This window comes from Anabas testudineus, chromosome 13, assembly GCF_900324465.2.
Source record: "Anabas testudineus chromosome 13, fAnaTes1.2, whole genome shotgun sequence".
NCBI classification, from domain to species: Eukaryota; Metazoa; Chordata; class Actinopteri; order Anabantiformes; family Anabantidae; genus Anabas; species Anabas testudineus.
The window spans coordinates 10,866,584-10,889,503 of record NC_046622.1 but is presented as its reverse complement, the minus strand read 5'-3'; the positions used below and the strand labels follow the sequence as shown (position 1 = coordinate 10,889,503).

General features: G+C 38.1%; 2 protein-coding genes across 13 annotated transcripts in view; both read left to right on the top strand.

Annotated features, from left to right (window-relative positions):
• The window catches only part of LOC113148437 (von Willebrand factor A domain-containing protein 5A-like), a 42,157-nt gene that overhangs the window by 11,964 nt on the left and 7,273 nt on the right, over nucleotides 1–22,920 (top strand). Inside the window, exons 7-23 of one of the 12 annotated variants that reach the window (XM_026340165.1) lie at nucleotides 38–213; nucleotides 301–389; nucleotides 874–1,018; nucleotides 1,159–1,238; nucleotides 1,323–1,437; nucleotides 1,717–1,875; nucleotides 1,966–2,069; nucleotides 2,190–2,410; nucleotides 2,612–2,632; nucleotides 2,894–2,935; nucleotides 3,060–3,080; nucleotides 3,222–3,227; nucleotides 3,390–3,449; nucleotides 5,558–5,590; nucleotides 5,978–6,117; nucleotides 6,555–6,678; nucleotides 6,765–7,265. The exons of 1 other annotated variant lie outside the window; for it this stretch is intronic. In XM_026340165.1, coding sequence (XP_026195950.1) covers nucleotides 38–213; nucleotides 301–389; nucleotides 874–1,018; nucleotides 1,159–1,238; nucleotides 1,323–1,437; nucleotides 1,717–1,875; nucleotides 1,966–2,069; nucleotides 2,190–2,410; nucleotides 2,612–2,632; nucleotides 2,894–2,935; nucleotides 3,060–3,080; nucleotides 3,222–3,227; nucleotides 3,390–3,449; nucleotides 5,558–5,590; nucleotides 5,978–6,117; nucleotides 6,555–6,678; nucleotides 6,765–6,844 — 1,616 coding nt within the window. In that variant the 3' untranslated portion in view covers nucleotides 6,845–7,265. Of the gene's footprint in view, nucleotides 1–37; nucleotides 214–300; nucleotides 390–873; nucleotides 1,019–1,158; nucleotides 1,239–1,322; nucleotides 1,438–1,716; nucleotides 1,876–1,965; nucleotides 2,070–2,189; nucleotides 2,411–2,611; nucleotides 2,633–2,893; nucleotides 2,936–3,059; nucleotides 3,081–3,221; nucleotides 3,290–3,389; nucleotides 3,450–5,557; nucleotides 5,591–5,977; nucleotides 6,118–6,554; nucleotides 6,679–6,764; nucleotides 7,266–8,920; nucleotides 8,993–20,738; nucleotides 20,934–21,381; nucleotides 21,424–21,615; nucleotides 21,819–21,913; nucleotides 22,137–22,366; nucleotides 22,534–22,637; nucleotides 22,753–22,920 lie in introns of those variants that run through there. 10 more of the 12 variants (XM_026340160.1, XR_003297441.1, XR_003297440.1 and 7 more) reach the window with 10 other exon arrangements.
• On the top strand, nucleotides 10,247–18,986 carry LOC113148500 (von Willebrand factor A domain-containing protein 5A-like). Its single transcript, XM_026340210.1, has 23 exons — nucleotides 10,247–10,294; nucleotides 10,495–10,697; nucleotides 10,794–11,016; nucleotides 11,791–11,957; nucleotides 12,049–12,163; nucleotides 12,339–12,514; nucleotides 12,599–12,687; nucleotides 13,169–13,313; nucleotides 13,454–13,533; nucleotides 13,618–13,732; nucleotides 14,028–14,186; nucleotides 14,280–14,383; nucleotides 14,500–14,720; nucleotides 15,023–15,043; nucleotides 15,243–15,284; nucleotides 15,406–15,426; nucleotides 15,745–15,765; nucleotides 16,165–16,185; nucleotides 16,474–16,494; nucleotides 16,920–16,946; nucleotides 17,549–17,688; nucleotides 18,455–18,578; nucleotides 18,671–18,986. Exons 1-23 carry the CDS (start codon nucleotides 10,252–10,254, stop codon nucleotides 18,748–18,750), a joined length of 2,358 nt encoding a protein of 785 aa, XP_026195995.1. The 5' UTR covers nucleotides 10,247–10,251; the 3' UTR covers nucleotides 18,751–18,986.

The window sequence follows — 22,920 nt, the reverse complement described above, 5'->3', positions numbered from 1 at the left end:
TTTGTGATTTTTTTTCTGTTTTCTGTTTCTGTTTTAGGGACTGTGATGGGTGATCTGATGGTGATGCTGAGCCTGTATCCTGAGTTCCCTCAGGCTGTGATGTCTTCAGTCGCGTCATGTGAAGAATTTGTATTTTTAATTGATCGATCTGGGAGTATGGGTTGTCCTACCAGTAGCAGTAAGCGGGAAGAAACTCGCATTTCCAGTGCCAGGGTATCAACCATTGTTGATTCTATCATAAAATAATTTGTCTTCCTCTCACACAGCTGCCTTAACTAACCCTTCATCTGTTTCTTTAAGGACACTTTACTGCTCCTGTTGAAGAGTTTACCAATGGGCTGCTATTTCAACATCTACAGTTTTGGTTCAACCTATGAATACATCTTCCCGTGAGTATGGTGGCCAGTAGGTGCCATTTCAAATCTTTTGTTTTATTTATTAGACAGAAAATAGACACATGTGCTTGAACACTTGTTTTGTTCATTTGATCCATGTTTTTTTTTTTTATTAAACCATGTTTGAAAAAAATCTTATGAACTAAAACTGTTTCACTATTGCAGCACAGCACTACTTTACATGAGCACATAGAAATATGTTTCTGTTTTTGACATCACTTTTTGTGTATATGCAATTGTATGCCAGCTCCCACAGGAGACAGAGCATTGATATTTTTTGGGGAGAAACCTGGATAATTCAACATTCTTACAACATAGTAAATATAGCTAGGAGTGCTTATGTACATGGAAATTATTGCTGTTACACTTCAAAAAACTCGGTCTATGAATTTCTGTATAATGCCTGTATAGATATATTCGTACCACTGGAAAACTATTCACCTTCTGACCTCCTCTGTTTGTGTGTTTCTGATAACAGTAAGAGTGTGGAGTACAGTGAAAAGACGATGGAGGAGGCTCTGAAGAAAGTTGAGGAGATGACAGCTAATCTGGGAGGTACTGCGATCCTTAAGCCCCTCGAACACATTTACAGCCAGCCCTGTATTCCCAATCAACCAAGACAAGTACTTCACTCACACATACAGAGACATGGCTGCATATCCAACCACATTCAAAATAAGTTACACTGTTTAGGTAAAATGATAATAACACTGTCCTTCTGCTCCAGGATTGTGCTAACTTATGTGTAAAACTTCCTCTATAGCTATTTGTCTTTACCGATGGAGGAGTGGGAAACACCAAGGAAGTTATAGATCTGGTGAAGAAGAATTCAGGTTCCCACAGGTGAAACCACAAAGACAGAACAACACAACAAACACTGTTCATGTTGTGTTACTGTGTGATAAAAACATAATAACTGTATTGTAGGTGTTTCTCCTTTGGGATTGGGGAAGGAGCCAGCACTGCTCTTATTAATGATTTGGCCAAGGAAGGAGGAGGTCATGCTCAGTTCATCACTGGTGGTGACAGGATGCAACCCAAAGTAAGAAATGTTTAAATGTATTTATTTATATAATAATAAATCACACAAAATCTTATCTGGATGAACCCAACAATTCCCTGCATGCCCAGCGCATCAAGGTAAGTAAATGTCAGCCTAACTAGCTGGTTCAGAGTCACCTGAGGCAGCACTATTTCACTTTTTGATTTGCTCTACAATCAATGGAACAACAAACCTGTATTTTTTTTTTTAGAAGCCATTGTTCCAATTAATAAAAACTCAATGCATCTATTAAGTTTTAAAAAATGTTTTATTTACCAGGTGATGCAGTCGCTGCGATTTGCTCTACAGCCAGCTGTGCAGGATGTCTCAGTCACATGGGATTTACCAAAAGGAGTGTCTGTCACTGTCCTCTCTCCACCAATCACAGCACTTTTCCAGGGTCAGAGGTCACTGGTTTATGCGCAGATCACTGGACAGGTGGGAGCAGCACCATCTACTTATACAGTATGTCATCATGTTGAGTATTACAATAAAGACATAGTTTCTACTACTGTACTGATCTGTCAGAGTTCAGAAGCAGCAGAGGGCTGTGTGACCGTGAAGTACAACCTGGCAGGTCATCTCTCTCAGAACCAGCTCCGTTTCAGTCTGCAACCTGCAGAGGACACTGGGTAAGACAGGCTCTCATCAAACACATGTGACTCTTAGCACATGCTAAGCTAAATATAATGTATATTTTTATTTTGTAGTCACACATATGAAGCTCCACCTGTGTTTACTCCTTACTGCAGGTTAACAGTCCACAGGTTGGGTGCTCGGACTCTGATTCGCTCTCTGGAGATTGAGGAGAGAGAACACAGAGGACAGCAAGTTGGGGGGTTGAAGGAGAAGGTGGTGGAGCTCAGCGTCCAATCAGGAGTGAGCAGCTCCTTCACTGCCTTTATTGCTGTCAGCAAAAGTGATGGTAAAGAGATTCAAGGACCTCTGGTGCGCAGAAATATTCCAGCACCCAGTGAGTATTATTTCAAAAGATAATGAAAGACTTGTGTGACCCATTGCTTTACTATATCAATCAATGATCAATGATTGTATTACAATAATGCTAAGACACAATGTGTAAAGAATATAACTTTTTAAGTCACTATCATGTATTATCATATAATATCTTTATCTATTTTGAGTATAGTATATGTTTTGTTTTGTTTTTTGATAGTGATTCTTAGAGCATGTCAACGTAAGTATTCCATATCCCTTACTGCTTTCGAAAAAAAGTAAGTCAAAACCTTAATAGGATCTGAAAATAAATTTTTATACTTCCATAAATACTGTGTATCACAATACAGTAAATACCGTTGATACAGCTGATGATCACTAAGACATAAAGTTACAAAGTCACTTGGAAGTTCAATTTGGATAAAAGCACTGTACTAAATGTAATTGTACAGTTGTGCAATTAACTGCAGTTCAGGCTGTGATACCTGTGTCCTTTCCACAGGTAGGAGAGAATCTAGAAAGAGCGGCTTCAGACCGTTATGTGGTAAACCTTAGATTATCTGCATGTTTATTTGGCAAAAAAATCATATTTTGATGGCTTCAGTATTTTAAGTAATACATGTAACTACTTTAAAACTCTGCTGTAATGTCTTAACTTTGTTTTTAAGGCAACGTCGTTCCTCAAATAAGTAAGTAAAACATTAAATTATATCATTCTAACATCGACTAAATTACCTGTACTACTCAGTGCATGGATTTTTATGGAGGGTATGGTTGGTGTGTTGTAAAACTGTCTCTATCTTTTTTCTTTGTGTGTTTGTCCACCACAGATTATAGTAAGTCCAACCTCATTCCTGTCACTGTGCAGGCTTTTTGCACCAGTCAGTCCAGTGTACATGTACTTTTTAATAATTTTGAATGCAGTATTTTAAGCACTTATTTTAACTCTTTTTATTTTATAATTTATGTAGTAATGTCCTAACCTTATTTTTTTAAAGGAATGCCTCCTATAATGATGCGGCATGCTTCAGGGGCTCGATCTTCATTTACTTACGATTGTAAGTAAAAAGCGGAATCATATGTTTGTGTGTTTTTGTAATTCAGTGTAGTGCATTAGCACAGACTTAACAGCCTAAACTACTGAATCTTATAGCACATGAAACAAGCAATTGTGTTTAAGCAGTGAGTTATATGATACACAGGCAAAAGCCTCTCTCAGCACCCTTTGATAGCAAACCTAGGTCTTGCTGCAGCAGAGGCTTATTTTGAGTTGAAACATTTACAAGTTCTTTAAAAAAACCTGCACTAGTGTTGTGTGCTTATTTCCCAGTAATGCTCCAAGGTCTGTTAGGAAAGATAAGTAATTCAAAATATGTCATTATGTGAGTTTATATAGAATATATTTTTAAATATACAGTGAGGGAAAAAATTATTTGAACCCCAGCTGATTTTGTAAGTTTGCCCACTAACAAAGAAATGATCAGTCTATAATTTCAATGGTAGGTGTATTTGAACAGTGAGACACAACAATGACAAAAAAAATCCAGAAAAATGCGTTTCAAAAAGAGTTATAAATTAATTTGCATTTCCACGAAGGAAAGAAGTATTTGATCCCTTCGAAAAACGTGCTTTAGTACTTGGTGGCAAAACCTTTGTTGGCAATCACAGAGGTCAGCCGTTTCTTGTAGTTGGCCACAAGGTTTGCACACATCTCAGGGGGGATTTTGGCCCACTCCTCTTTGCAGATCCTCTCCAATGGCAACTCGAACCTTCAGCTCCCTCCACAGATTTTCTATGGGATTAAGGTCTGGAGACTGACTAGGCCACTCCATGACCTTAATATGCTTCTTCTTGAGCCAGTGATTTGTTGCCTTAGCCGTGTGTTTTGGATCATTGTCATGCTGGAGTACCCAACCACGACCCTTTTCAATGCCCTGACTGAGGGAAGGAGGTTCTCACCCAACATTTGACGGTACATGGCCCCATCCATCCTCCCTTTGATGCGGTGCAATTGTCCTGTCCCCTTGGCAGAAAAACACCCCCAAAGCATAATGTTTCCACCTCCATATTTGACAGTGGGGATGGTGTTTTTGGAGTCATAGGCAGCCTTCCTCCTCCTCCAAACACAGCGAGTGGAGTTGATGCCAAAGAGCTCGATTTTGGTCTTATCTGACCACAACACTTTCACCCAGTCTTCCTCTGAATCAGTCAGATGTTCAGTGGCAAACTTCAAACGGGCCTGTAGATGGGCTTTCTTGAGCAGGGGGACCTTGCGGGCACAGCAGGATTTCAGTCCTTCACGGCGTAGTGTGTTACCAACAGTTTTTTTGGTGACTATGGTCCCAGCTGCCTTGAGATCATTGACAAGTTCCTCCCGAGTGGTTCTTGGCTGATTCCTCACCGTTCTCATTATCATTGAAACTCCACGAGGTGAGATCTTGCATGGAGCTCCAGACCAAGGGAGATTGGCAGTTAATTTATGTTTCTTCCATTTGCGAATAATTGCACCAACTGTTGTCACCTTCTCACCCAGCTGCTTGGCGATGGTCTTGTAGCCCATTCCAGCCTTGTGTAGGTCCACAATCTTGTCCCTGACATCCTTGGAAAGCTCTTTGGTCTTGGCCATGGTGAAGAGTTTGGAATCTGGATTGATTGATTGCTTCTGTGGACAGGTCTCTTTTATACAGGTAACGAGCTGAGAGGGCTGCCAATGTCAGCTCGTTACCTGTATAAGATCCACCTGGGAGCTAGAGATCTTGCTGACGGATAGGGGATCAAATACTTATTTCCTTCATGGAAATGCAAATTAATTTATAACTCTTTTTGAAACGCATTTTTCTGGATTTTTTTTGTCATTGTTGTGTCTCACTGTTCAAATAAACCTACCATTGAAATTATAGCCTGATCATTTCTTTGTTAGTGGGCAAACTTACAAAATCAGCTGGGGTTCAAATAATTTTTTCCCTCACTGTATATTTAACTAACTAAATTTAGATTTATACAAAGCTCTCCTATAGTTCCTGTTACAGGGGTTATGCATATGTTTGTAGTTATACAGTAAATCAAAATGTTCTTTTTCTGCACTATAAGTTCTTTATTTTTGCTGCTGCCTCTTAGTAATGTTTGTCTGTTTTTCTCCTTAATCTTAATCTTTGTTTATGTCTAGACAGTGCCCAAGATTTTCCACCTACCATGCATGGTAAGCAATTTGGAGCAATTATTATAACACCTAGAACTGGTGACAGATCATGTATGGATTATCATGACATGTAGACAATGTGACAATTGTAATAACTTTGGTGATCCTCTGACGTTTCATGTCCTATCGTTTGGTTTAAGAACACATATCACGAAAACTATTGAAATTACCAATGTCATGAGCTTTGCTGTGTGTTTATGATTAATTAGCAGTTGTTAGAATGCTAATGTGCTAATATCAGGTGAATATGTTACAAATCAAACATCAGCTTGTTCTATACACTGCATATACACAAGCATTTAGCAGAAGTGGAAAAGCTGTGGTCCAAATGCATAGCAGTGTAATAGTACACAAAAATTAATTTGTCTTTACACTTGCTCTCGTAAGGTACTCCGGAGCCCCCCAGAGACCCTTTGCTGCAGTTGGTATCCCTCCAGAAGGCGTCTGGCTGCTGGCTGCTAGATGCAGCTCTGGCTGCTGCACTGGGAAAGACCAGTGAGGAGGTGGAGAAGCCAAAGCCTGCATCGGTGGGTTATTGGAAAAAAAAAACAAACAAACACTAATAACAGTAATAATGGGACAACGTTTAAAACTGATTCAAAAAAAGAGGAGAGGGGGAGGAGACCAGATGCTGCAGTTGTACCTTGCTTTTGTAAATTGTAAATATCTGTCCAAACTTATTTTTTTATTCATACTCATGTAGATTTTACACAGCATCCAACCTTTTGGAACTTGTGTTATATATAACAGCAAGATAACACCTGAAAATCAGAGATCAGAGACAAAAATATGCAAACGTGCAGTACCTAAAAGCATCTGTGGGCTGTAATTATGGTGTTTGCATGTCGGAAACTGTTCAGAACCACCATACAGTGTTTTCTATTTAGATATTTCCATCTTTTTTTGTTTATTCTCATGTTTTTTTTTCCGGTTTTGCTGGTTCCACTTTGATTTGGTGAATTAGGTCAACCAGGAAGTGTGGGCCACCGTTCTGGCTCTGATCTGGCTTCATGGTTTTAAGACGGATGCTAAGGAAGAGTGGGAGCTCCTGGCTATGAAGGCAGTGTCATGGATTCATGCTCAGAACGGTAATAGCCATAACAATCAGTACTGAAACATGTGTACATGTGTTGTTTTCCCAGTTGACTTTTTTAAAATTTTATTTTATTTTCAGCACAATGTATGACAGAATGTGTGCAAGCTGGAAATACAGTGCTGGGCTGCAAGGTGCCAAAAGACGCCCTGGGTCTGTGAAGGTTTCATCAAATGAGGGGAAATTTCCTCCATTCTGCAACATTTACTTTTTTAACATTATAGCATACTGTAACAATGAAATATTTCTTGTTTTCACTTTTCATTTGCTGTCTTTGAAGTCTGTACCTAGTTGGGCTTTAGTAAATTATACTTTTTACACAGATTAGTCAAGACAACCTTTATGCTTTTAACAAAATGAGCATTAATAGCTCAGTATGAGACAGTCATGAGTCCAGGTGTACATGCAGATCTGAAATATAAATTTAAGCCAGCAAAATTGTAGTGTAAGCAGCGTGTTTTATATTTTTCTAATATGTAGGGATACTAATCATATAATGCCAATCATTCTATGATATGCCTTCATAATACACAACAAATTGGGCTACTGTCATATTAAGCAATACAAATAGTTCCAAACTCAGTGTGAGCATGTGTGATGTCCTGTTATACTCAGACCACTGAAATCCTACTAACACTACCCCTACTGAAATGACAGACATCTTGTGGCAGAGCCGTTTGGAAAGCTCTGGACATTTCTCTGTGGACTGCTGCATTAAAGTGTTACAAAATGTTGAGTATAGTTGTGCATCTCAGCATCAACTGTGCAGGACAGCAAAGAGGTCAGGACCAGTGACAGCTCCCAGTGAGCTTAGCACAGTCACATCGTAAACAGTAGACAGCAAACAGGAAGGCAGTCTTAGTATAACATATAACTTTGGTAATCACTGCTTTCTCTAGAAACTCTATTATGTCAGTCCAACTTTAGTTGATGAAGAAATTAAATTCTTTCCATTCCGAAATTGATCTTCTAGTTCAGGGATCACTAACAAGGCGGTCCGCGGTCCGGATCCGGATCCGGACCCGGACCCAGAAGCTGTCCCAAACGGACCCGGAGCTACAGACCAATCTGAATGTTTTGATTCCACTTAGCGGTAGATGAGAGAAAGTTCGAGGTTGGAAAGAAATTTAATAAACAAAGACGGTGATAACAGAGAGACAGAGAGGAGAGAGACAGACGACAGAGGAGAAAGTTGATAAAAGGACGGTGAGACTGAAAAAGGAAGAGATACATTTAAAAATGTCCAAAAAGAGAAAATCGGACAGCGAAAAAAGAGTTTTTAGAGTTCCTTTCTGTTCATTTTACCCACTGGGAGCACTAAACCAGTGTGTCTGATATGTTCAGAAACTGTGGCTCCTATTAAAAGAGCCAATGTCAAACGGCATTATGAGCCCAGTATGACCAGTCCACCAGGATCTTGAGTCACATGCTCAGTTGATGTTACATAACAATAAGTTTGTCAAAATGTTTTTGAATTGTACTGAATTAATTTGATTTCACAGTCAAGTATTGACTACATGCAGGCTACTTGATAATATATCGCAGGAAATAGTTAGACATTATAATCTTCTGGACCTTTGCTTCCAAAAATATTGTGTAACAGGGCCTCTTTAAATTTTAGTTGAATACCCCTGTTCTAGTTAGAAGTAATAAAAAAGGAATTGAAATAGGTTTTGTCTGTTTTTTGTTTTTTTTTTTTGACAAAAATGGACAAAATTACACTTCTACATTCTGGTAACTCTGGTAATATGTTACTTTTATAGGCATTTATAAGTGAGGTCATTTATAATTCCTAATACTAACTTAACCTAACTTAATTCTTGCTCTGATCTGGCTTCATGAGTTTAAGCTGTTAAACTGGCTGGATGTGTGTAGATGGATTGGGTAAACACTTCTCTCCCCCTATTTGAAATTAAATTTACAACACATAATATGAAAAAGTCAAGGGGAATTGATACTTTTTCAAAGTCTCTGTGTGTGTGAGATACAAAAATGCATGACTTCTATTAAAATTTAGCCTACTTGTAATATCTATGTATGTGCTTTACTTGTATTACCCTTCCATGGAAATTGGAGATAAGATTCTCAGTGTGCCAGTGGGTGTGTATGTAAATTTATTCAAAGTATTGTAGTATTTTAGTTTAACCATACCCGCCTTGTTTGTTACTGGATCTAGTCTACTGGGAAGACAACATATGCAAGATATACATAACTTGTGGCCGTGTCTTTGTCATTAGACACGGACTCTTCCTGTTTTGCAGATGCAACTGAGTTGAATTTCCTCAGGCGGTAAACATTAGTTGTCACAGGTAAGTTTATTTATACTATGAGATTATTTTGTAGTTCAAGAAGACACTCTGGCTTGCCTTATTTATAACAGCTGAGATTAGAGGTTTTAGGCTTGTAGAGTGGGTCAGGCTCCTTTCACGTGAACTATTTTATCTGAATTTCCCATCCATGTCACCGTTTCAGCCTGGCACCAGGCAATGCTGGATTTTCCTTCATTTCCCTCACTTCACTCTCCCTCTGGACTCCGGCCACGAGCCCATTCTCTCCCTCTGTTCACAGCAATCAGCTGAACAGTGGGGAAATCCAGGAGAAATAAAGCTGAAAAAATAAACAAAAACAGCTCAGTAGGCAAATATCCTAATTGATGAAGGTAATTTAAGGTAACACTTTCTTCATCCCTAAGTGGAGAATCTTGAGGGGTGTTGCACAAAAAAACATAAGGGATTAAGCCAAAATATTTGTATAAAAATGATCCTCAGGGGAAAACATGGGAAATGTAAATAGAAAATTAATAAGCTAGGTAAATGCAAATAAACTAAATACATTAAAAATTAACCAATAAAAAACTAGAGAGGGCAAAGCAAATTAACTGTACAAAATGCAAACTGTAGATTTGTAGATTGTCAGCTGACATAACTCTTCCTGTTCTGCAAACTCCAGTTGTCAGTTCAGTTTTCCCGGACGGTAAACATTTGTCGTCAAAGGTAAGTTTACTTGTACTAAGTTTTTATGTTGTAGTTCAAGAAGACACTGATCCGCTGTCCTGCTTTATTTATAATCACTGAGGTTCATGTTTTTAGTGATTTAAAGTGGATCAGCTGCCTTTTCACAGGTGCTCTGTTTCCATTTGATCTGTTTTCCCGTCAGAGAGAATTCCAGTTTAAAAATAAATAGATTAGAGATTACAGTATTACTAGATTAAAAATGACAAAAATAAAAAATAAACGCAGACAATACGGTTTAGCAATATGATGCTGCTTTTTATCAAAGACAGAAATAAAAACAACTGCTGGGAAAAGGAACTATAAGTGAAAGTAAAAGAACAAAAGAAGCACTGATGATAGTTTGAGCCTCACAGAAAGACCTGCCACATGCTCACTCAACCTCAGTTCAGCCTAGGCAAAGAAAAATGGACAAGCATTAAATAAACAATACAAAAAACACTAAGACAAGATGTCTCAGTTTCTCCTAACAAAACAAGCCTATAGGTCACACACCTTTAATATACTCATACGATGTGCTTTTTTTTGTTTTCTGTTTGTTTTTTTGCACAGGTACAATGATGAACCGCTGTGGTCTGTTGACTCCTGAGAAGGAACCAGGTGAGTATAGGAAGCAAACATCTTTCTCTCTGTTCATGTACTGTTATTATTTTATCAGTCCTACATTAGATGTATTTATTTCTCGGGATAGCAGGGTCAATAGGTAGAGCTTTGAATTAAAACTTAAAAAGTTACAACTAATATTATAAATTGTCTTTATTAATTATTTTCTTTTTTGTATGGTTTTGTTGCTTGGTCAGTTCCTCTGAAGAGCATCGAGGTGGAGCTGGAGGTCAGGGACCATGTGGCTACACTGGTCTCCACTCTGCTCTATGAGAACAAGGAGGACAAACCAATAGAGGCAGTTTTTGTCTTCCCTCTACCTGGAGATGCTGCTGTTTGTCATTTCAGTGCTGTCATTGGACAAACACAGATTGTAGCTGAGGTAAAGGAGAAACAGCAGGTGAGCTGGACAGAAAACATTTACTCTGTATAAAGGAAATAAAAACAGTAAATATAGTGAATGTTACACAGAGAGTATCTGTTGTCTGTATTTCAGGCTCGTGAGGAGTATGATGATGCACTGAGCTCCGGTCAGCAGGCCTTTCTATTGGAGGAGAGTGACCAGAGTCCAGATATATTTTCTCTGAGTGTGGGGAGTCTTCCTCCAGGAGAGAGCGCCTCCATCAGGCTGGAGTATGTCACTGAGCTGGCTGTGCAGGTTGATGATGGACTGAGGTTTTGTCTCCCTGCTGTGCTCAACCCTCGTTACCAACCTCAGGGTAGGAAAACAAGCCAGCATATTAACCGTAGTCCACACCAAACTTATACTGAGTGATCAATTACAGATGGAGCACACTGATAAATACATAGACTGTGATCTTTTTACAACCTCATTGACAAATTACAGTTAAAAAGACAGAAACAGAATTTGTTTTACAAACTAGAAACTGGCGCCACAGCAGGCTGGCACTCAAGATTCACATCCAACATATGATTTTAAAAAATGATGCTTTTCCTTTTTGTAAAGGGCAAACTGTCAAACCATTCTGCTGTCAACATTAATTTCTGTACAGGATTAGGGATACATTCAGTACTTCCATGCAGTTAAATCTTGTGCTTTACATTATCACTGTGAGATGTCACACTTATAGCTCTCTGTATCTTAACCGACAAAAACAAATAACTGTATCATATTCATTTGTAAATCATGTACTGCTAGCTACCAAAATACTTCACGTGTTTTAACATTTAAATGGATTAATGCAATAGCATTTTACATGACTCATCAACTTCTTAAATGTATAAAGAAATATTTACGCTTAAAAATTCATCTGATACTTTATGACTATGTTTTTTGTTTTTTTTTGTCGCTTAATAATCTTTTTCACACTGACACTGCCTGACAAAGACTGAAGAAAAATAGAAAGTATAGGGACCTGGCAGAAGTGTCTTGTCATCATGCTTTGCTTTATAACAGGGGCCCCAAGTTGAGGACTTTCTGTGTGGAACACCTTTTATTAGAGAATTTCTAACCTGTTTAAATGTATTTCCAGGAAGTGAAGGTTCCAGTGTCCAGGTGACGTCTGTTCCAGCCTCTCTGGTTCCCTACAGTCTGTCTTTCTCTGCTCGAGTGTCGTCTCCTCGTCCAATCTCTAAAGTAGAGTCCAGCTGTTCTCTGGATCCTCTCCAGTACCTCAATGCAGAGAAAACCCAGGCCACGGTAGGTCGACTGATAACGTGTCTGCTGCGTGTGGTTGTTCTTCAGTACTGAAAACCACATTTATAACTTTATGTTTTTTTATGAAACAAAGGTGAAGTTGGCTGCAGGACACAAGTTTGACAGAGATGTTGAACTGCTGATTTATTACACAGATGCCCACCAGCCCACTGCTGTGGTAGAGGCAGGACAGGCCTCTGCCAAGACTGGTGAGTGCAAATTAATCAATTTTTTACTTTGTTAACAGGATGTTCAGTGGTTTGAAAATATTGTTATTAGTTAAAAGTGAGAGACATTTAGTTAAAAATTTGAAAGAACACATTAGTAAATTATATTACAATAGAGAAAGTTTGTATTATTATTTTTTTCTGTTCTCTGTTTTAGGGACTGTGATGGGTGATCTGATGGTGATGCTGAGCCTGTATCCTGAGTTCCCTCAGTCTGGGATGTCTTCAGCTGCGTCATGTGGAGAATTTGTATTTTTAATGGATCGATCTGGGAGTATGGATTGTCTTTTGAACAACAGCAACCATCAAGGGACTCGTGTTGCCAGTGCCAGGGTATACAAGTGTTTACTCCATCACAACATACTTTGTCTTATTCTCACGCAGCTGCCTTAACTGACCTTCATCTGTTTCTTCAAGGACACTTTACTGCTCCTGTTGAAGAGTTTACCAATGGGCTGCTATTTCAACATCTACAGTTTTGGGTCCTCATATGAACACATGTTCCCGTGAGTATGGTGGCCAGTAGGTGCCATTTCAAATCTTTTTTTTTTTATTTATTAGACAGAAAAATAGACACATGTGCTTGAAAACTTGTTTTGTTCATTTGATGCATGTTTTTTTTTATTAAACCATGTTTCAAAAAAACCTTATGAACTAAAACTGTTTCACTATTGCAGCACAGCGCTATTGTACATGAGCACACAAAAATATGTTTCCGTTTTTGACATCACTTTTTGTGTATATGCAATTGTATGCCAGCTCCCACAGGAGACAGAGCATTGATATTTAGGGAGAAACATGGATAATTCAACATTCTTACAACATAGTAAATACATCTAGGAGTGCTTATGTACAGGGAAATTATTGCTGTTACACTTCAAAAAACTTGGTCTATGAATTTCTGTATAATGCCTGTATAGATATATTAGTACCACTGGACAACTATTCACCTCTTGACCTCCTCTGTTTATGTGTTTTTGATAACAGTAAGAGTGTGGAGTACAGTGAAAAGACGATGGAGGAGGCTCTGAAGAAAGTTGAGGAGATGACAGCTAATCTGGGAGGAACTGAGATCCTTAAGCCCCTCGAACACATTTACAGCCAGCCCTGTATTCCCAATCAACCAAGACAAGTAATACACCCACACATACAGAGACATGGCTGCATATCCAACCACATTCCACATAAGTTACACTGTTTAGGTAAAATGATAATAACACTGTCCTTCTGCTCCAGGATTGTGCTAACTTATGTGTAAAACTTCCTCTATAGCTATTTGTCTTTACTGATGGAGAAGTGGGAAACACCAAGGAAGTTATAGATCTGGTGAAGAAGAATTCAGGTTCCCACAGGTGAAACCACAAAGACAGAACAACACAACAAACACTGTTAATGTTCTGTTACTGTGTGTTAAGAACATAACAACTGTATTGTAGGTGTTTCTCCTTTGGGATTGGGGAAGGAGCCAGTACTGCTCTTATTAATGATTTGGCCAAGGAAGGAGGAGGTCATGCTCAGTTCATCACTGGTGGTGACAGGATGCAACCCAAAGTAAAAAATGTTTAAATGTATTTATTTATATAATAATAAATCACACAAAAAACTCTTATTTGGACAATTACCATCAAGATGAACCCAACAAATCCCTGCATGTCCAGTGCCTCAAGGTAAGTAAATGTCAGCATAACTAGACGGTTCAGAGTCACCTGAGGCAGCACTATTTCACTTTTTGATTTGCTCTACAATCAATGGAACAACAAACGTCTATTTTTTTTAGAAGTCATTGTTCTAATAAATAAAAAATCAGTGCATCTATTAAGTTTTAGAAAATGTTTTTATTTACCAGGTGATGCAGTCGCTGCGATTTGCTCTGCAGCCAGCTGTGCAGGATGTCTCAGTCACATGGGATTTACCAAAAGGAGTGTCTGCCACTGTCCTCTCTCCACCAATCACAGCACTTTTCCAGGGTCAGAGGTCACTGGTTTATACGCAGATCACTGGACAGGTGGGAGCAGCACCATCTACTTATACAGTATGAATTCATCAGGTTTAGTATTACAGTAAAGACATAGTTTCTACTACTGTACTGATCTGTCAGAGTTCAGAAGCAGCAGAGGGCTGTGTGACCGTGAAGTACAGCCTGGCAGGTCATCTCTCTCAGAACCAGCTCTGTTTCAGTCTGAAATCTGCAGAGGAAACTGGGTAAGACAGGCTCTCGTCAAACACGTCAGTCTTAGCACATGCTAAGCTAAATATAATGTATATTTTTATTTTGTAGTCACACACGAGGCTCCACCTGTGTTTACTCCTGTCTGCAGGTTAACAGTCCACAGGTTGGGCGCTCGGACTCTTATTCGCTCTCTGGAGATGGAGGAGAGAGAACACAGAGGACAGCAAGTTGGGGGGGTGAAGGAGAAGGTGGTGGAGCTCAGCATCCAATCAGGAGTGAGCAGCTCCTTCACTGCCTTTATTGCTGTCAACAAAAGTGACGGCAAAGAGATTCAAGGACCTCTGGTGCGCAGAAATGTTCCAGCACCCAGTGAGTATTATTTCAAAAGCTAATGAAAGAGTTGTGTGACCCATTGCTTTACTATATCAATCAATGATCAATGATTGTATTACAATAACGCTAAGACACAGTGTGTCACAACGGAATCACAACAGTTTGCGAAGAAAAACAAAGCACTGGTGGTATTTAATTTCTTGTTCATATATGCATTCCCTCACAGCTTGTTTACTCTACTGTATTTATATTTGTATTTAAATTATAAAATTATCATGTATTATCATGTAATATCTATACCTATACTGACTATATGTTTTGTTTTGTTTTTTCGATAGTGTTTCTTGGAGCAAGTGGTGGTAAATATTCCATATCACTCTCGAGTGTGTTGTGTGTTGATATACAGTAAATACCGTTGATACAGCATTTGATCACTATGACGTAAAGTGATAAAGTCCCTTGGAAGTTCAGTTTGGATAAAAGCATTGTACTAAATGTAATTGTACAGTTGTGCAATTGAATGCAGTTCAGGCTGTGATACCTGTGTCCTTTCAACAGGTAGGAGAGAATCTAAAAATAGCAGCTTCAGACTGTTATGTGGTAAACCTTAGACTATCTGTTTATTTGGCAAAAAAAATGATATTTTGATGGCTTCAGTATTATAAGTAATACATGTAACTACTTTAAAACTCTGTTGAAATGTCTTTACTTTATTTTTAAGGCAACGTCGTTCCTCAAATAAGTAAGTAAAACATTAAATTATATCATTCTAACATCGACTAAATTACATATACTACTCAGTGCATGGATTTTTATGTAAGGTATGGATTGGTGTGTTGTAGAACAGTCTATCTTTATCTTTGTATGTTCGTTCACCACAGATTCTAGTGAGTCCAACCTCATTCCAGTAACAGTACAGGTTTTTGTAATGAAATTATAAAGACTAAATAAGAATAAGACTTTTTATTATTATTTATTATAATATTAATTATTATCACGTATGATCATGTAATATCTTTACCTATTTTGAGTGTATGTTTATTTCTTATTATTTTGATAGGAAGTTTTGGAGCATGTGAATGTAAGTATTCCATATCCCGAAATGCCTTTAAAATAGTAAGTCACAACCTTACTTCTATAAAAACTGTGTATTGATATACAGTAAATACCATTTATACAGCTGATGATCACTAAGACATAAAGTTACAAAGTCACTTGGAAGTTCAATTTGGATAAAAGCACTGTTCTAAATGTAGAGTTGTGCTATCAACTGCAGTTCAGGCTGTGATACCTGTGTCCTCTCCACAGTTAGAGTCAAAAGAAAATCTAAAACTAGCAGCTGCACAATGTTATGTGGTGAACTCTAGACTATCTGCATGTTTATTTGTTAAAAAGATTTAATATTTTGATGACTTTTTATTTATTCTAAGTAATACATGTAACTACTTTAAAACTCTGCTGTAATGTCTTTATTTTTAAGGTGACTTCGTTCCTCGAAGGAGTAAGTAAAAAATTAAATTATATCGTTATAACATCGACTAAGTTACCTATACTACTCAGTGCATGGATTTTTATGTAGGGTATGGTTGGTGTGTTATAGAACAGTCTCTATCTTTTCTTTGTGTGTTTGTCCACCACATATTCTAGTGAGTCCAACTTCATTTCAGTAACAGTGCAGGCTTTTGTATTTAAATTCTAAAGAATAAGATTTTGTAAGTTATTATCATGTATTATCATGTAATATCTTTACCTATTTTGAGTTTATGTTTTTTCTTTTTTCTTTTGATAGTGATTCTTAGAGCATGTCAACGTAAGTATTTCATATCCCTAAGTGCCTTCGAAAAAAGTAAGTCAAAACCTTTATAGGATCTGAAAATGCATTTTTATACTTCCATAAATACTGTGTATCGATATACCGTACAGTAAATACCATTGATACAGCTGATGATCACTAAGACATAAAGTTACAAAGTCACTTGGAAGTTCAATTTGGATAAAAGCAGTCTACTAAATGTAGAGTAGTGCAATCAACTGCAGTTCAGGCTGTGATACCTGTGTCCTCTCCACAGGTAGGAGAGAATCTAAAACTAGCAGCTTCACACCATTATGTGGTATCTTTAGACTATCTGCACGTTTATTTGGCAAAAAAAAACATATTTTGATGGCGTCAGTATTTTAAGTAATGCATGTAACTACTTTAAAACTCTGCTGTAATGTCTTAACTTTATTTTTAAGGCAACGTTCCTGAAATGAGGCAGTATTGTAAGTAAAAAATTTAATTATATCATTCTAACATCAACTAAATCACAGTTATGTATACGTTTATAGTTATACAGTAAATCAAAATGTTCTTTTTCTGCACTATAAGTTCTTTATTTTTGCTGCTGCCTCTTAGTAATGTTTGTCTGTTTTTCTCCTTAATCTTAATCTTTGTTTATGTCTAGACAGTGCCCAAGATTTTCCATCTACCATGCATGATAAGCAATTTGGAGCAATTATTATAACACCTAGAACTGATGACAGATCATGTATGGATTATCATGACATGTAGACAATGTGACAATTGTAATAACTTTGGTGATCCTCTGACTTTTCATGTCCTATCGTTTGGTTTAAGACCACATATCATCAAAACTATTGAAATTACCATTGTCATGAGCTTTGCTGTGTGTTTATGATTAATTAGCAGTTGTTAGAATGCTATTGTGCTAATATCAGGTGAATATGTTACACATCAAACATCAGCTTGTACGATACACTGTACATAAACAAGCATTTAGCAGAAGTGGAAAAGCTGTGGTCCAAATGCTTACCAGTGTAATACTAAACAAAGATTAATTTGTCTTTACATTTGCTCTCGTAAGGTACTCCGGAGCCCCCCAGAGACCCTTTGCTGCAGTTGGTGTCCCTCCAGAAGGCGTCTGGCTGCTGGCTGCTAGATGCAGCTCTGGCTGCTGCACTGGGGAAGACCAGTGAGGAGGTGGAGAAGCCAAAGCCTGCATCGGTGGGTTTTTGAAAATTTAAATAAACACTAATAACAGTAATAATTGGACAACTTTTAAAACTGTTTTCATAAAAACGATAAACTCACAAAGAAAAAAAAGTATTAGTAATTAAATCAACAAAACATAAAACGGAGGAAAGTGAAGAGTCCACAAACTAAATATACAACTTAAATCTCCAAAAAAGTTGGGATGTGTGTAAAAATCAGCATGTTAACAGAATGTGGTATATTTCAAATCTTCTAAAACACTATTTTATTCACAATAGAACATAAATGTAGAAAACATCAAAGGTTAAAAAATTACAATTATAAGATAAAATGGGTAATTTAGTTGATGCACTCTATGTTTGCAGCAACATGTCTCAGAAGTGAGGTCAGGGGGATGTTTACCATATGTTTACTGTAGCGTCCCCTTTTCTTTCTTTTCTATTAGCATCTGGGACCAGATGCTGCAGTTGTAACTTACTTTTAAGTCACTTTTGTAAATTGTAAATATCTGTCCCAACTTATTTTTTGTTATTTGTCATGTAGATTTTACACAGCATTCCACCTTTTTTGGAGACTAGGGTTAGGGTTAGAGAGAGAGAGACTAAAACATGTGCAGTACCTAAAAGTATCTGTGGGCTGTATTCATGATGTTTACATGTCGGAAACTGTTCAGAACCACCGTACAGTGTTATCTGTTTAGATACTTACAATTCTTTTTTTGTTTATTCTCATGTTTTTTTTCCGGTTTTGATGGTTCCACTTTGATTTGGTGAATTAGGTCAACCAGGAAGTGTGGGCCACTGTTCTGGCTCTGATCTGGCTTCATGGTTTTAAGACGGATGCTAAGGAAGAGTGGGAACTTCTGGCTATGAAGGCAGTGTCATGGATTCATGCTCAGAACGGTAATAGCCATAACAATCAGCACTGAACCAAGTGTACTCCCAGTTGTTTTCCCAGTTGAATTTTTTTAAGTTCTTTTTTTTTTTTTTTTCAGCACAATGTATGACAGAGTGTGTGGAAGCTGCAAATACAGTGCTGGGCTGCAAGGTGCCGAAAGACGCCCTGGGTCTGTGAAGGTTTCATCAAAATGAAAGGACATTTCCTCCCTTCCGCAACGTTTACTTTATCAACATTATAGCATTTTGTAACAATGAAATATTTCTTGTTTTTGCTTTTCATTTGTTGTCTTTCATGTCTGTACCTTTTTTGGCTTTCATCCTAAATACTGACTAGTAAAACATACTTTTTTTCTGATTAGCCTTTAAGACAACTTTGATGCTTATAACAAAATAAACTTTAATAACTCGTTATGAGACAAGGTGTGTGAGTCCAGGTGTACATGCAGATCTTGATATAAATTTATACCGGTGTACGAGCAGGGTTTTTTTTTTCTATACGTTATCTATGACATTATATGACATTATAAAGTTTTCTATCTAGGGATGCTAATTATAGAATGCCAATCATTCTATGCTATGCGGTGACCCAATGAGAAAATGAGACACCCAAGAGAGCCAGTGAAAGAGAAGGGTCATGGTTATCAGCCCCACTGTAATTCTGTGTCCACGGTGTATTGTTGCTGAGTTGTTTTGCCTGAATATCAAATATAACTCTACCATAGCCTATAAGGTCATGTGTAAACTTAAACATCTCTGCCTGAAGTCTTGCTTGGATCCTGTCTCTCTTTGAACATGAGAAAAAACAAAGAACTCATTGTGGACTTCAGGAAGAGGCTGTAGTGGACCTACAATCCTCTCATGATCAACAAGACCACCTGTAGGGGGGGGTGAACAGCTTCAAGTTTCTGGGAGTCACCATCTCAGAGGACCTGACTTGGTCTGACCACGGTCAAGCCCAGGTGAATAAAGTCAAGCAAAGACTGTACCCTCTGTGTCAGTTGATGAAATGTGGGGTTTCACCAGCACTCCTGAAAGCGTTCTATGCAGGGGCTATAGAAAGTATATTAACTTACCTGCATCACAGTGTGGTTTATCCACAGTTCCAGTCAGAGCACTGCAGAGTGTTGTACGCTTGGCTGAGCGCATCTCAGGGACAGCTCTACCCCGTCTGAAGGACACCAAACTCAAACCAGAGCTGCTAAAACAGTACAGACTTATTATAGACAGCAGTTGTCTAAAAAAGAGTAGGCTGTTTGACTACAAGTAACCAAATGTACTGTAGTAGTACAAAGGTACAAGCACTGCTGTAAGAAAGTCTTTTGTCTGGCATCAGTCCAACTTTAATTAATGAAGACATTTTATTTCTTTCTTTTCAGAAATTGACCTTATAGTTACAAGCCACAAAAGAGCGAATGATGCTGGTAAATATGTTTTGTGACCGAATTGCCCATGTGTGCTGTAAACTTTTAACTAGAATAATTACAAACAAAGGGACATTTCTGAAAAGTCGACTCATTTGTGAAACTGCAGCTACTTTGTATGTTGTTGTAGACGAATTGGAGAAGTTGGTCTCTTCGCAGGAAAACTAATAACAGTCATCATACATTTAAAACTGAATGCATAACAACAGTTTTAACATTAATAACTTTACAAATATATATAAAGTGTGGGTGTACGTGATGATTTTGATGAGCTGGTCTGAGTCGAACCTCTCGGGCTGATGTTTATTCCCGCTCCGGTCCCTGCTGGACCACTCGGATCTCGTTCCCACGCTTGATTCCGTCTAGTTCGCACGTTTTAAGGAAAATGTCCTCAACTAGATCACACGCTATAGCGGCCATGGGATGTTTTTTTTTTCTCAAATGTCCTGAACTATCACGGACTCTGTGAATATTTGACACTAAACAAGAGTAACATTTTCTGCAAACCTTGAAATAAATTAATTTATTTAGTAATACGTGAGAGTTCGTCGCATTTCACTCTGTTCATCCAGTCCTCGGAGGATCCAAACCTCCAAGTCGGTCGTTTAAAGCACTCATACCGTAATTACTGGAACATGTGCGCAGTAAACAGCGTTTACGAGTTCCAAAGTTGCGTAAAGCGTAAAGTTAAGATCTTGCGTCAAAACGGATTCACAGTGCAAATCAACCTCCGCCGATCTCTACTCCGGTTATGACCGTCGGAGGAAACTACGGAGAAAATCAGACACGTTGTTTTGTATCTCAGTTCACGACGAACCAGTTAAAGCGCCGAGTGCGCTGCACAGCTCCTGTTTGACTACACCGGGATAAAATATTCCTGCTTTATATATTATTTATATAAAGGAACTGAAGTGTCCCGGACTACACACATCTATCGGTAAGAGTTTGTTTATTTTGACATATAGTCAAAATATGATAGATGTCGCAGTTTCCACTGAAACAATGGACACTATCATCACATTGGGTTGGACATTTTTCCAACCCAAATACATACTACACAATGTCCTCAGTAGCTATTAAACAAATATCTGTCTGTGAAAGCGGAAATCTCAGCTGTTTACAAAATGTTCTGAATGTGTGCTTTAATTCACTGATTGATTTAGATGATAGATCAAGAATCGTGATAGGGTGTCTGAACGAATAAAATATGATTTATTCAGGCTGTAACTTTTGTGATTAAATTTATTAAATGTAGTATTTAAGAATGTAACATATTATTAAACATGTTTTAAATTATGGTTGTAACATTAATCACTGCTTGCAATGTTTCGATATTAACAAAACTTACGATGCAACATTATTTTCTTATTTTCATTATTTTAAAGTGATGAGCTGCTGTGGTTTGCTAACTGCTGAGAAGGAACCAGGTGAGTATAGGAAGCAAACATCTTCCTCTCTATTCATGTAATGTTATTATTTTATTAATCCTCCATTAGATGTATTTAACTCTTAGGATAGCAGAGTCAATAGGTGGAGCTTTGAATTAAACCTTAAAAAGTTACAACCAATATTATAAATTGTCTTTATTAATGATTTGCATTGTTTTGTTTCTTGGTCAGTTCCTCTGAAGAGCATCGAGGTGGAGCTGGAGGTCAGGGACCATGTGGCTACACTGGTCTCCACTCTGCTCTATGAGAACAAGGAGGACAAACCAATAGAGGCAGTTTTTGTCTTCCCTCTACCTGGAGATGCTGCTGTTTGTCATTTCAGTGCTGTCATTGGACAAACACAGATTGTAGCTGAGGTGAAGGAGAAACAGCAGGTGAGCTGGACAGAAAACACTGACTCTGTAGAAAGAAATAAAAACAGTAAATACAGTGAATGTTACACAGAGAGTATCTGTTGTCTGTATTTCAGGCTCGTGAGGAGTATGATGATGCACTGAGCTCCGGTCAGCAGGCCTTTCTATTGGAGGAGAGTGACCAGAGTCCAGATATATTTTCTCTGAGTGTGGGGAGTCTTCCTCCAGGAGAGAGCGCCTCCATCAGGCTGGAGTATGTCACTGAGCTGGCTGTGCAGGCTGATGACGGACTGAGGTTTTGTCTCCCTGCTGTGCTCAACCCTCGATACCAACCTCAGGGTAGGAAAACAATCTGACATTTGGTGCATTCAGAAAATATTTCCTCCAGAAAGAGATCTAAATTTCACTAAAATGACTTAATTAAATAAATATCCAATCATAAGAATCCACAGAGAATAAGAGGAACTATAAGTTAACCTGATCATCCAGAATTACATGAACTGTTGTCAGTGTGTAATATTTTTTTTTTGTAATTCCAGCATCTCTAACCTGTCTGATCTTGTTTACAGGAAGTGAAGGTGCCAGTGTCCAGGTGACGTCTGTTCCAGCCTCTCTGGTTCCCTACAGTCTGTCTTTCTCTGCTCGAGTGTCGTGTCCTCGTCCAATCTCTAAAGTAGAGTCCAGCTCTTCTCTGGATCCTCTCCAGTACCTCAATGCAGAGAAAACCCAGGCCACGGTAGGTCGACTGATAACGTGTCTGCTGCATGTGATTGTTCATCAGTACTCAGAAGAAATTATTTAGCTTTATTCATAGTTATGAGTGTATTTTATGTGCTGTAGGTGAAGTTGGCTGCAGGACACAAGTTTGACAGAGATGTTGAACTGCTGATTTATTACACAGATGCCCATCAGCCCACTGCTGTGGTAGAGGCAGGACAGGCCTCTGCCAAGCCTGGTGAGTGCAAACTAGTGATTAGTTTTATTCGATTAGATTACTTGCTACACTTTGCTTACATAATTTTCATAGCCTTTATACTAAGCAGTTACATTTAAGACAAGTCATTTGGTTTCAGAAACACATCATAACAACATATTAATTGCATTTGTTGCAATAAAGTGCAAC

Bases quoted from the DNA above. Each gene is read 5' to 3' on its own strand.
- LOC113148500 (XM_026340210.1), top strand. From the start codon at position 10,252: ATGATGAACCGCTGTGGTCTGTTGACTCCTGAGAAGGAACCAG. The intron at 14,721-15,022 runs GTGAGTATTATT...TTTTTTCGATAG, and splicing joins CAGAAATGTTCCAGCACCCA to TGTTTCTTGGAGCAAGTGGT. The intron at 17,689-18,454 runs GTGGGTTTTTGA...TTGGTGAATTAG, and splicing joins AGAAGCCAAAGCCTGCATCG to GTCAACCAGGAAGTGTGGGC.